Genomic DNA, 13071 nt, shown 5'->3' on the forward strand with positions numbered 1-13071 from the left:
CAGAGATGAAAAGGATTTTAAGAGGCCTTTTGTTTATATGTAAACAGATGAGACTTCAGGCCAAAGTGCTCATGTTTTAGAAGTGATGTGTATAATGAAAGGGTAGTGGTCAGCTCTCTAGCTGAGCAGTTTAGTTCAGTCTTGAACTGATGAGGAATTTGACTGAGCTGTGTGGAAATTCTTTCTCTCTTTCTGCCCTTCAACTTCAACCTGTAAGCATATGTTCCATTTATACTGGGTTTTAAAGGGAGTTTGCTTATTGGGACTGTTGTGTATAATTGGAACAGTATAAATAAGTCTAGTTTGGATAGACTGTAGAGGTTCTTTGTTCTGTCCTTTGTGTTTCATTGTGTAAGTTTGCAAATAGAGTTTTATCTGTATTAAAATCTAGTAGTCAACCTATCTAACCTACTCTGGGTAATTTTCACTGTACACTTGCCAAAACAAATTGCAAAGTTATTACAAAGTTATGGTCTGGCCTTGTCCACAACACCACTCTATCAGTCTACTCTCAATCATAACAAAGTGATGGAAGGGGTTGTAGACAGTGTAATCAAGCTGGAAATACTAAAGATAAATGTGCTCACTAACGCTCTGTCTGCATTTTTCCAGAGACTCTCAGGTTGTGTCCTCACTACAGCCTTGGTTTAAACATGGTGAAAATGACCATCCTTGATATGACAGCAGCATATGTCTGTGTAGGCAAAGGACCTGGGAAAAACTGGGATCAATGGAACTCAGGAGGAATACTATTCAATGATTGGAGTTGTGCCAACACAAAGGAAGACTGCTGGATTCTTGCAGGACAATCATCTCTGCCCTCAGACATCTCTTCAGGAGGTCAAACAATCAACAAAATAAAAATGCAGAGACTTAAAAATGTATTTGTTGCTATACAAAGGGATATTATGACATGTAATACACTGCTAGAAAGATTCGTGGAAATAGAAAATAACAGTTTTAATAAACAACATGAAAATATTTGTAAAACATTTATCTATTTATGTTATGAAACAACTGAGGTTTTGCATTGAATTTCATCCTTAAGGTGGGCTGCAGGGGTTAAAAAATTATCTCTGCCCAGCATTCATGATGAGTCTTGCCTGAGAGCCAAAACATCAATTAGAGTGCTGACACAGTTGTCACCAAGGGAATGAGATATTGAGACAGCTCTGTCTATGTGGTTTCTTCTGTCAGTTGTGCAATGTTAATTCCTACAGGATAAAGAGGTTTTGAGTACTTGCAGTTTCTTGTCTTGATCCTTTAAAGGGTCTGTATCACTGATAGATTTATGGATCTCATAACAAACAGTTTTTTTTAATGGGTATGTGACCTTATCTAATACTTTATATAAAAAAAAATTGTACTGTCACTACAGGGTTAATTGATTCCACAAAGTATAATGATAGAAATGGCATGAAAGCAATACAGTTTAGCTTGGAAGGCATCAGCCTATAGGAGAGACCCAATCTTGAATTCAGGGCCTTGGCAGGACCTTTTCAATTTCAGTATGAAAAGACTCCCTCATTCAGACACCCAAAAACCCCTTAAATAATGGCCCCTCTCTCAGAACATTGTAGGAATTGGGAGTTGAATAACCCCATGATAGCAGCCAGGTCAGGAGTATAGGGTATGAGGTTGAGACCCAAACCAGTTCACACCCGTAAGCAGCAATGCTAAAACTAGGACCACCAGGAAATGAGACCGGCATTCTGAAAGTGAGTCCAGCTACCATTTTCACTCCTTTGCAGTGTCTCCATGATACAACAAAAACCTAGTCTGATGACACACATGGGATTTTGAAGAATTCAGCTGGTACACTGGGTGCAGCACACTCAATTCAACCTCAATTAAGGATGAAGGTCATTCAATGAGCTAATAGCATTTCAAGGTGTCCCACCTTCAGAATGACTTGTAGCAGAAGGTTTGGTTGACCAACCCTTATGCTTGCAATGGCTGGGTGTAGAATGGTTAAAACATCCTTAAATGGCCAGACCTTACAGAAAGCCATGAGAGCGTGTACATTTGCATAAAACAGTCTGATCAGTAATTTTACATGACCCTATATAATGACAATTAATATCTCCTATGAGGAAGAAATTGGATTAATTTCATTATCATTTTTTAAAAATAACAAATGTTACATTAAGGTGCTTGTAAAAAGGAAATTTATCTTCTCCTTTCCTGAAGAAACATAGCTTGTGCAGTAATTACCTTCACATCGCGGAACAGCAGAATTCCAGATGACATTTCCCTCTTGTATAACACAGGTTATGGTCTCAGATCCTTGGGTTTTAATAAAGCCTTCATCACAGTGAAAAGAGACAGAACTTCCCAACAGGAATATATCACCAAACCTTCTTCCATTGACTGGAATGCCAGGGTCATGACATTCATTTTGGCCAAAAGCTGGTTAAAAATCATATGAAAAGAATATCGTTACCACCTGAAAATGATTCAGAAACAACATTTGAATAATTCCTTTTCACTCCATCGCCTATCACCATTACACTCCAGACACACTTTTTTCCACTTCACTTAAGTTATCAACATAGACATTTGGCAACATGATAACTTTTATGATAAGTGTTCTTTACGTGTTTTTGCTTTGAAGTTTGTACAGATTAAAGTGACAAATGGGGCATGAGCATTGTTCAGTTGTGTGTTATGCATATTTGAGTGAGAATAATATTTTTGGTGTGATTTACAACCAATATGGGGGTTGTCAGCTAAGCTGGACAGCTGGTTTGCATTGCAGAGTGACACCAACAACATCAGTTCAATTCCCACTCTGGCTGAGGTTACCATGAAGGCTCAACCTCCTCAACCTTGGCCATCACCTGAGGTTAAACCACTACCAGTCATCTCCCTCTAATATGACAGCAGCCAGATGGTCCTCTCGGGCTATGGTGACTTTACCTTTACAATTAAAGTGTTACTTATTCCTCACTTTTGTTATTAATGCTTAATACTAGTATGACACTATTTTAAGAAACACCATAATGCAGATCATACATAGTAAATATGTAGCAGAAATAGCAGTTTATTAACAAATTTCAAATTCACAGAACCGATATTGGCAATTGGAATAATCATAAAAGATTCAAGACCACTTTCATTGGCAGAAGACTCAGTGCTCACACTGTTATTCTCACTGGAAATACTGGACAATGTATGAGAAACGTTCAATGAGATTCCCTTTCTAATTTTCCCTCACTCATAGGGAGGGTGACAGGCAAATCCAAATCTAATACTCCAATGATATCATGGTAAAGGGTTATACAGAACATACACCATTGGCAGTAATAGCCATTCAACCATCTAGAGTTGAAAAATGTGGCGCTGGAAAAGCACAGCAGATCAGGCAGCATCCTAGCAGCAAGAATGTTGACATTTCAGGTTTAAGCCCTTCATCAGGACCATCTAGTCTGCTCTACCATTCAATGAGATCATGATAGATCTGATAATCCTCAACTCCACTTTCTTGCCTTTCCTAAAAGCCTTGATTCCTTTACTCAGTAAAACATCTGTTTCAACTATGAAGATACTTAATGACCCAGTCTTGACAGACCCGTCCAGCAAAGAATTCCATAGATTCATTACCATCCAAGAGAAGAAATTCCTCCTCATATTTGTGTTAAATGGATAACCTCTTACTGAGATTGCGCCCTCTGCTCCTCGATTCTCCCACAAGGGGAAACAAACTTTATACATTTATCCTGTCAAGTCATCTGAGAATCTTGTATGCTTTAATAAAATCATCATTCATTCTTCTGAAGTCCAATGATATCAGCCCAACGTACTCAACCTCTCCTCATTAGGAAATCCCTGCACACCCATATGCGCCTCAGCCTTGTGAAACTTTACTATACTGATTCCAGTACATCATTCCCTCAATAAAGGGACCAAAATTCTTCACCGTATTCCAGGTGTGGTCTGACAAATACCTTGTTGAGTTTCAGCAATAAAAGCCAACATCTCCATTTGCCCTCCTGATTACCTGCTGAACATATATGCTAGCCGAAATTCTGCAGATAGGCAGAGAAACCTGAAGGAATTAACAACTTCCACACTTTGAGATCTTGAGAAAGAATAATTTTAGTAGGAGATGGTAAAATTGAACCCGGAGATAACGTGGCTAAAAAAAAAAGAGATCCTATGCACTGAACAGAAAAATTATTGCAGGTATTGGAAGTGGGAAATAAAAACAAAAATGCTGGAATTACTCGGTAGATCTAGCAGCACAGTGCAGAAAGACTCAGTTGGGATATTTCAGATTCCTGATATTTCTTTGACATTTTCCCAGCCTCTGATCAAATTAAAAATCATTGAGTTGAAACACTGGACTGGATTTGCAAGTTCCTCGCTGGTGGTGGTGGTGGGGGTGGGGCGGGGGGGGGAGGGGGAGGGGGGGTGGAATCTCAATGAATCTAATAAGTGTGTTGCCCACTGTCTATCAGCTCAACCCTGCCTCCATCACATTCATACCAGCAACAAGGGTGGTGTTGGCTACCCACTCACTAATGGCCCAATTGAGACTCTGAAGTGACCGATTAATACCCACTAAAGGTACTCATCTTTCCACCATCACAATTTAAGGAGCAACAGGAGAGGTCTCAACCAAATGCTCAAGCTGGGAGACTTCCACTACACTGACCACTAGTATGCAGCAGCTTTGACTTTGTCATGGAACCCCCAAGATTTTTGGAGGGCCTTTCCCACCATAAGGCCCACCTTTTCTTCAGGATTTCCTCCTGTCGCCAACCATCACCTCTCACACCTTGCTTCCTGACCCCGTAAATATGATCTGCAGGTTGGTAAACCACCAGATTCCTAAGTACCAGACTAATGTCTCATCCTCTGTCCCAAAATCCTAGATGAGTTTCTAACTGGGGAAACCAGTGTTTTGTATAATTCAATCTGTCAACTCTCACTCTCTATGGATACTGCCTGACCGGCTGATAATTTCAAATTTAAAATACCCTGTATATATGCGAGTAATAGTCAATTTTTTTTTACTACTTTTTAAGGTTAAATTTATGGGGTGGACTATTAGATTAGATTAGATTACCTACAGTGTGAAAACAGGCCCTTCGGCCCAACTGACCCTCCAAAGAGTAACCCACCCAGACCCACTTCCCTCTGACTAATGCACCTAACACTATGGGCAATTTACCACGGCCAATTCCCCTGACCTGCACATCTTTGGACTGTGGGAGGAAACCGGAGCACCCGGAAGAAACCCACGCAGACACGGGGAGAATGTGCACACTCCACACAGACAGTCGCCCGAGCCTGGAATCGAACCTGGGACCCTGCTGCACTGAGCCACCATGCCACTCAAAATGGATACTACTTTTGAGGGGCTGAAATTCATTCCATATCATTAGCAAAAGCCCAACTGATCTCTAAACGAATAGAGAAAAAAATAATTTGCATTATGGCAATTCTGAAAATACAGAGCGGAATAAAACAGCCAGCGGACTGGGTGACTCGGAGTGGACTGTAAGACTGGGAGCGGAGTGGAACAACCAACAGACTGGAAACCTGGTGCAGGACATGACAGCTGGCATACTGACTCATCAATGTTGATCTGTTATCTGTGAAGAACTAGGGTTGACTTTTATACAAGATATATGGAAACTTCCTGGAAGGATGGCCTTATATATGAGATCAACTAATACTCGAGAATATACCGTAAGAAGAAATAATGTCTCGTTATTTCCAGGTAGCATAATGGACATTTATATGTTGGGGTGTACAGTGGTTTAATGCATTGGCACCTAAAACATTGCACCAATCAAAGCTCTGCTGCAAAGTTCCTCACTTCTTCAGGTCATGATTCCATGCTTGTAATACCACAATAACTCCCTATCCCACTCCCTCATTCTCCTAACTTCATTTTCATGCAAACTTAATGTTGCATTCTGATTCAATGGCATCTCTCTAGTGCTAAAATTCTGAAAGTGCACCATCACCAACTGAACTGAAATATTCTCCAGAGAAAACAATGCACAGAAATTACCTCTCTTAGCTCTCTTTTAAAAACTCTGGTTTGATATCAATTAGACACTATTTTTTTTAATATTTTATTCAGCTTTGCTCTTACTCTTTTTCAGCTTTGGTGACCTGTTTTCTAAATCTTGACCATTCACCCAGACACACTACCTCTTTATTTCTGCCTGAAGTACAGATTGCTATAATCACCCATTCCATTACACACTATCAATTAAATCACCTAGAGTGTTAATAACAATATGTTTGAAACTGAAAGTAAATTGGAACTGTCTGGACTCCTGCCAAAATAAGTCATATTTTGTTTAAAAAGTTGCCTCAAGCATCATTCTTATTTCTTTGAAAAGCAAATTGTTTTTGCGCTTGTGTGAGAGTTTCCTGTCAGTGAGTTTTAATGGATAGATATTTATTAGTTGGATGATGTCTCAATTCTTTGAATGCATGAGAAATTGATCACTTAATTGCTGCTTCACTTGAAATAACAATCTTGAGTTTTGCGATCTGCACAGATGCAAGCTCTCTAATAAAGCAATTCCTTTAAACTTTAATGAGTTATTTTAGCAATAAAACAATTTGGTGATTTGACAAAATTAAAAATCACACAACACCAGGTTATAGTCCAACAGGTTTATTTGGGATGAACTTAACTGATGAAGAAGCAGCGCTCTGAAAGCTAGAGCTTCCAAATAAACCTTGTTGGACTATAACCTGGTGTTGTGAGATTTTTAACTTTGTCCACCCCAGTCCAGCATCGGCTCCTCCACATCTTGGTTACTTGAGGTATTCCAATTAGACTAGAGGGTTAAAATGGTGTTCAAAAGTTTTGGAGCTGAAACCCAGCTTCTGACCGCCATTTAACTCTCCTGATTTTCCAATGTGCAATTTGCGATCAGGTCACTGGTCTTTTTAGTAGTGTTCTATTATGTTAGAATTCTTTGCCTTGGTAGGTGCAGATGGAAGGTAGCTGAGAGATGATTTTAATGTTGTAAATCATCCAGCTTCCAGCCAATTACCAACAAATCAAATTATCTAGATAATTCTACCGACGAAACGACTGCAAAATATTTCTAACTAGAATGTGCTGCATGAGAGTGTGGAGAAAGATCTAATTGTGCCTTTCAAAAGGAAATTAGCTAAGCACCTGCAGGGGAAATCAAAATATTAAGCTATGGGGAAAGGGAGGGAGAGTTAGAGCTAAATTACTCTCATTACTTGATGGTCCAAATGATCTCCTTCTCTACTGCAGCAATTACGACTTTAAGATGATAAATGCTGATCACAAATAATTTGAGTTTCTTACTTACAGTATTCTCCTTCCTTGTCCCTTTAAAATGGAACAGTAGGAAACGCAGTTAAATATTGAGTTGTAATAAGTCAGATTACATTTAAGAGTCACATTTCCCTCCAATTACCAGTTTTAACAAAACTATATGAACATAAAACACTGAATATTTTGGTGATATATTTTAACAATAATTTTGATGACTATTTTTGAGATTTGGTGGGGTAATTCATTTATTGTAATATCTAGATTAACAGATTTGCATTTAAAATTCTGACAGTTGGGCAGGTATTCATTGGCTAGTAGAGTCCTTCATTGCTCATTCTCTATTGTCTTTTCATTTCAAGCTTTTTCTTTTCAACACTTTGATGACAGCAGATCCAACTAAATTCTTCCATTTCACTGCTCAAGCCTCTTCCTCCTCAAGTCTTCATCAACACTTGAAAAGACAACAGGAGGTACATGGGAAACAGCATCAATTCTGAATCCTTCCATCAGATACCATGATAACTCGGCCATGCATCAAAAGCTCCTTCATTGTCACTGCTCTCTTCAGTCCTCTGAAGTTCCTTACCAAAATGTACCATGGAAATATCTTCACTACACTGCACAACATTCATGATCACCACCACCTTCTCAACTAGCAGTGGCAATAAATCGCAGCTGAACTCATAATGCTCATGTTCCCAGAATGATTTGAAAAAGAGCACATTTTCGAACCTTAAGAGACAGCCTGTTTCTTGGTAAACCACCAAAGGTACACCGTAATGGTTTCAAGCTGACGTGTGAAGTGGTCTGCGGTGTCACACATTCAACTCACCTTCACCACAACATGTAAAAGTTTGCCATCTCATGGGAGATACCAGATACAATATAATGAAGGTTGGAATGCTCAATCCTGAAACACTCCACTTCTAACCTGCATTCTGCCAGGCAACCTATCAGGCTTTCATCCTTTGCACTATGAAGTCTTTTTTTAATTCACTCGTGGGATGTGGGTGTTGCTAGTTGGCCTGTATTTATTGCTCACCCCTAACTGCCCTTGAACTGAGCAGCTTGCTAGGCCATTCCAAAGGGCAGTTGAGAGTCAACCACACTGCTGTGGGTATGGAGTCACATGTTGGCCAAACCAGGTGAGGATGGCTGATTTTTTTCCCCCTCAGGACATTGGTAAACCAGATAGGCTTTTCCGACTTAATTACAGTTTCTCAGATTCTTAATTACAGTTTTTTTTTTCTATTAAATTCAAATTCCACCTCTTGCCCTGACAGGATTTGAATGCAGGCCCCCAGAGCACTAGATGAGTTTCTGGATTAATAGTCTAGTGATTATACCACTGGGCCATCACCTCCCTTCAATGGTGGAAAAGGTAAAGTGGACAACATTCACTGTAAGAAAACAGAACCATGCCAATTTACTTGTGTATGTGATGTTAAAGCCACGTCCAGTGGTGGAATGATCGGACTGGAATTCCAGGCGAGTGATATGTCCATTGCTGGCCAGCTGGGAAGGCACATCATCACCAGAGAAAGTTCCGAGAACTGTAGAGTCAGCACTCCCATCATCCTTTATGGTGAGGTAATCAAACTGAGGCTCGATGTCAAAATCATTAAAGATTAGGTGAATCCTGCTCGCTGGTTCTGCAATGATCAGCCACACGCAGTTCATGTTGTTGCCATACTCCTCAGGATAGTTTGGCGATAGCACAATGCCGGATGGTGTGGTAAAATTGAAGAAACAGGAGACTGTCCAAAAAAGTCAGAAAATAATATATTTGCACAACATATATCACTAATCCAATCGATACAAACAGTTACATAACATAAACATCAATTACTTTCTGTAAATTAATCACAAAAAACAGCAGGTTAGAAGGAAAAAAAGAGGCCTTTCATATTTAAAAGGATATTTTCATTGGTCCATAATCATCAAATTAAATATTTAGAATATTCTTTTGTGTGTCATTACACTAACATATTGTTCAAAGTATCTATAATCCCGACAGTCTAGAAACAGGACCTCCGGCCCAACAAGTCCACAGTGACCCTCCCTACCCTATTATCCTATATTTACCCCTGACTTAATGCACCTAACTGACACATCCCTGAACACTATGGGCAAGTTAGCATGGCCAATTAACCTAAACTGCACATCTTTGGACTGTGGGAGGAAACGGTAGCATCCAGAGGAAACGCACGCATCTACGGGGAAAATATGCAACTCCACACAGATAGTCGCCCCAGGTTGGAATTGAACCTGGGCCTCTGGGGCTGTGAGGAGCTGTGCTAATCACTGAGCCGCCTCCTGCAGCATGTATGGCAGTTGATGACAACTCTTTGGTGTTCAAACTCAATTTTTACAAACAATCAATGAACTTTATCACAGTAGTGATAAAGTAGTGAACATTCGTCAATGTGGAGATGCTGCTTATGTGGAGCAAAAAGGAAAATGCCACTCCATCAGAAGGAGGCAATCTCCAATTGACATCCAGGTTGCCTTTAAAATGATGAACAGTTTTGGATGAGTGAAGATAGAAAGACCGAAGAATCAGTGATTATTTGTCAGCGAGGAAAGAGGAAGAGATTTCTATGTGTAGAGCTGTTACAGAATGCCGCAGGACAAATTGAAGAAGAGACCACTGCAAAAAGGGAAATCAGGATATTTGAAGTGGTGAATGGTACAGGACTATGGGGAGACATTAGAAGCGGAGATTAACTTTGAATTCCTCTTACAGCAAGGTAGCACAGATGTGTCTGTCTTATCTATAAATTTCAATCATGTTTTGATGTTCTTTACCATAAACCTATACCTACTTTGGTGGAGGCAGATGAGTGTGTTTCTGGGGAATAGAAGGAATTAAATTTAACCTTATCCCAGTAAGTCATCACAAACTGTTCACCATAATAGTGAAAGGTAATACATAAAACAAAGTAATTACATCATCATTGACTGACAGTATTTACTATGCCTTTTCAAATACGGATTAAGCAGGAATATCCTTGACTAATTTCACCATCTCATTATTACAAAAAAACTCTCATTTTATTTGAATTATATTTTTGCGAACTTTCCTCAAAAAGTTCAGCTGAATAAATCTATAGAATTTACTTTGATAGTTGAATACATTTTGAATCCAAAAATGGCGAAGTTTGAAGGTAGTTTTGCATTGGCTTATGAACCTGAAATATCAATTTAGTCCCAAAACCTCCTATCAAGAGCATCCAAATGCTTTGATTTCTGGTCTGCTAAAACACAGAGATGATTGTTTTTTAGTTACCGGTATGCAAGGAACAAAGAACATCACAGCACAGGAACAGGTCCTTCAGCCCACCATGTCTGTGCCAACCATGATGCCATTCTAAACTAACCACAGCTACCTACCAATGGCCCATGTCATTATACTCTTTGTCTGTTCATGTGCCTGCCTCAATGCCTCCAAAAGCAATGCTATAATATCTGCTTGTACCATCACCCTGTCAGAGTGTTTCAGCTTCCTACCGCCCCATGTAAAAAAACTTGCCTCACACATCTCCTGCAAAAGCTATTCACAATTGACAATGAAGACTAAGCTGCCTGTCTGTCACTCAGTATGTCAGTGGATCTAGTCATCATTTTCCAGGTTTGGGAAACACCTAAACCAAATTGATACTTAAACTTCCAAAAAAAGTGAATATATGAAGTAGCCATCTCTGATCGTGCCAACTAACCAGCTGTGGAGAAAAGGTAGCCTGATATGATGGATCTCACATGTTTATTTTGGAGCCATTCCATTTAAGCACAAGAATATTTTGGATCCATAAAAAAATTCTTCCACTTTAATATTGCCCCAGAAAACAAGTATCTATCATAAGATGCTTCCAGTGTATTTGATAAATCAAAAAGCAGCAAATGAAATATTCTCAGAGAAGCCATGTTTGAAAGGTTCAAAAAGCATTGAAGTAAAAAGTCAAGTCATCAAAAAGATTTCAACTTAAGGATTCTTACAGACGCAGCTCGGTTTGTTACCGGACCACTGATTATTTTGTTGGCATGAAATGGTCCGCTCTCCAACTAATTCAAAGGCTGATTGGCATTCAAATGTCAACATGTCGCCGTGTAAAAAACTGTCTCCACTTCTTTTACCATAAGCAGGAACACCGGGGTCACCACAGCTTCCCTTTTCGATTTCTGAGAGAAAAGAGAAAGGGATCAATGAGTCAAGGCTGGTATACAGAATATTCCAAAGTGAAATATCAGCTCATGAATGCAGAAAATGCTGAAAAAATGCAGTGTATCTTTCAACGTCTTGAAAGAAAGGAGTAATATTAAATTGCAGTTGCCTGTTTAAAATTAGGCCACCACTGGGAATTTTGCATCTGAACAGACTTAAGTTTTGATGGAACGATAACATTCTGCTCACATATTGCCCGCTCCTCCTTTCTCATTCTCTCTCTTCATCGACTGTCATCGGCCTTCAGGAATGTCCTCATCTAGCTCAATCCTCTACCTCCAAATTAGGAAGCTGCCTTTCAGAGGCTAAGTTTTTCATGAGCTGTTTGCCAGCATCATGGAAAGTACTCACCATGAGAACTGATTCAGTTCCAAGCTTGACTCCTCCAGGCATCTGCCACACAATCATTGCTCACTGCTCTAATTAACCCACATGTCATAATTATTGACTTATTATGCATAGCCATACTATTGTACATATTTGATTTTCTTTCTGACTAATTTAATGCTTGTTTTCTTTCATTTGTATGAATTGCATTAGGACCAGAACAAGTGGAACAGGTAGTTGGATCTATTAAGAAGGAAAATTGAGATTTCAATGAAAAAATCAGAATTGGAAGCTGTGCAATAACTATAGGACCCACAAGCAAAAACGTGTAAGGGTCATTATGGTACTAAAGCATGATTGGTGTCATTAATCTTGGAAAATGACAGCCTTTGCCAGTTGGATTTGCACTGTTACATTTATGTGCACAAAGTGCTCTATGGTGAAAAGTGATTAACAAGTCCTGATTTTATTTGAATTTCCCTTGATTATTTGAATACACTTGCACAAAAATATCAAAAAATTCCACCTTGTTAAAATAGGATCAACCAGGCTTTTCAGAAAGTGCATTTAATCATAATTACTTCTGAACAAACCCTGCAGCCTGAGAATCTAAATTTATATTTGTTGAATATTAAGTGTCTTCATTAGTTGTTTAAAAATACTTCTGCAGCTTTTCTTTTTAGCTTCTACCTTAGTCCAACTTAATGTCCAAAATTTTTAATTAACTTCCTGTAAAATCATAAAAAGTGAAAGACAAAACTTGCTTGTTACTTAATGGCTCGCAATCTGCGAGAATTCTTCAATGTGATCGGCTGCTTAATTTGCTTGATAGCATGACTGATGCTAGTTGCTGAGGATTTCCTATTACTGGTGACAGAATGAAAGTGATATCAGTATGGCTGAAATCCTGAGCTCAGAAATACTTAGAGTAAGGCATGGTCATCCACTCAGGGTTTTGTCAGTTAAAAACTGACTCCGGACAGGACAGGAATGCAACATAAAGGTAGGATTGTTGTTCTGTGTATCTTTATTCCACAAAGCTGCATTCCTAGTGGGAAGCTACATTTGCTTAGATGATATCCTGGAGGACTAATTCTCTCACTCTTAAACCTTGTAAGAGCAACTTCAACTGAATAATCAGAATCAGCCCCCTTAATGTTTTCTTTACTCCTGCTAAAAAATGCACAAAACATTCAATTATCCCCAACTTGATCATCCCTGAAAAAGATCCAAATAA

The 13071-nt window shown here is 39.1% G+C and overlaps 1 protein-coding gene across 3 annotated transcripts in view; it reads right to left on the bottom strand.

Moving 5' to 3' along the window:
• Positions 1–13071, bottom strand: part of LOC140464913 (CUB and sushi domain-containing protein 1-like) — a 2358623-nt gene that overhangs the window by 519490 nt on the left and 1826062 nt on the right. For all 3 annotated transcript variants that reach the window (XM_072560545.1, XM_072560536.1, XM_072560527.1), the window contains exons 13-15: positions 11282–11464; positions 8716–9042; positions 2215–2409 (exon numbers count right to left, since the gene is read on the bottom strand). In XM_072560545.1, the coding sequence (XP_072416646.1) occupies positions 2215–2409; positions 8716–9042; positions 11282–11464 (705 nt within the window). The remainder of the gene's footprint in view (positions 1–2214; positions 2410–8715; positions 9043–11281; positions 11465–13071) is intronic.

Source organism: Chiloscyllium punctatum, chromosome 3 (assembly GCF_047496795.1).
Source record: "Chiloscyllium punctatum isolate Juve2018m chromosome 3, sChiPun1.3, whole genome shotgun sequence".
In the NCBI taxonomy this organism is placed as follows: Eukaryota; Metazoa; Chordata; class Chondrichthyes; order Orectolobiformes; family Hemiscylliidae; genus Chiloscyllium; species Chiloscyllium punctatum.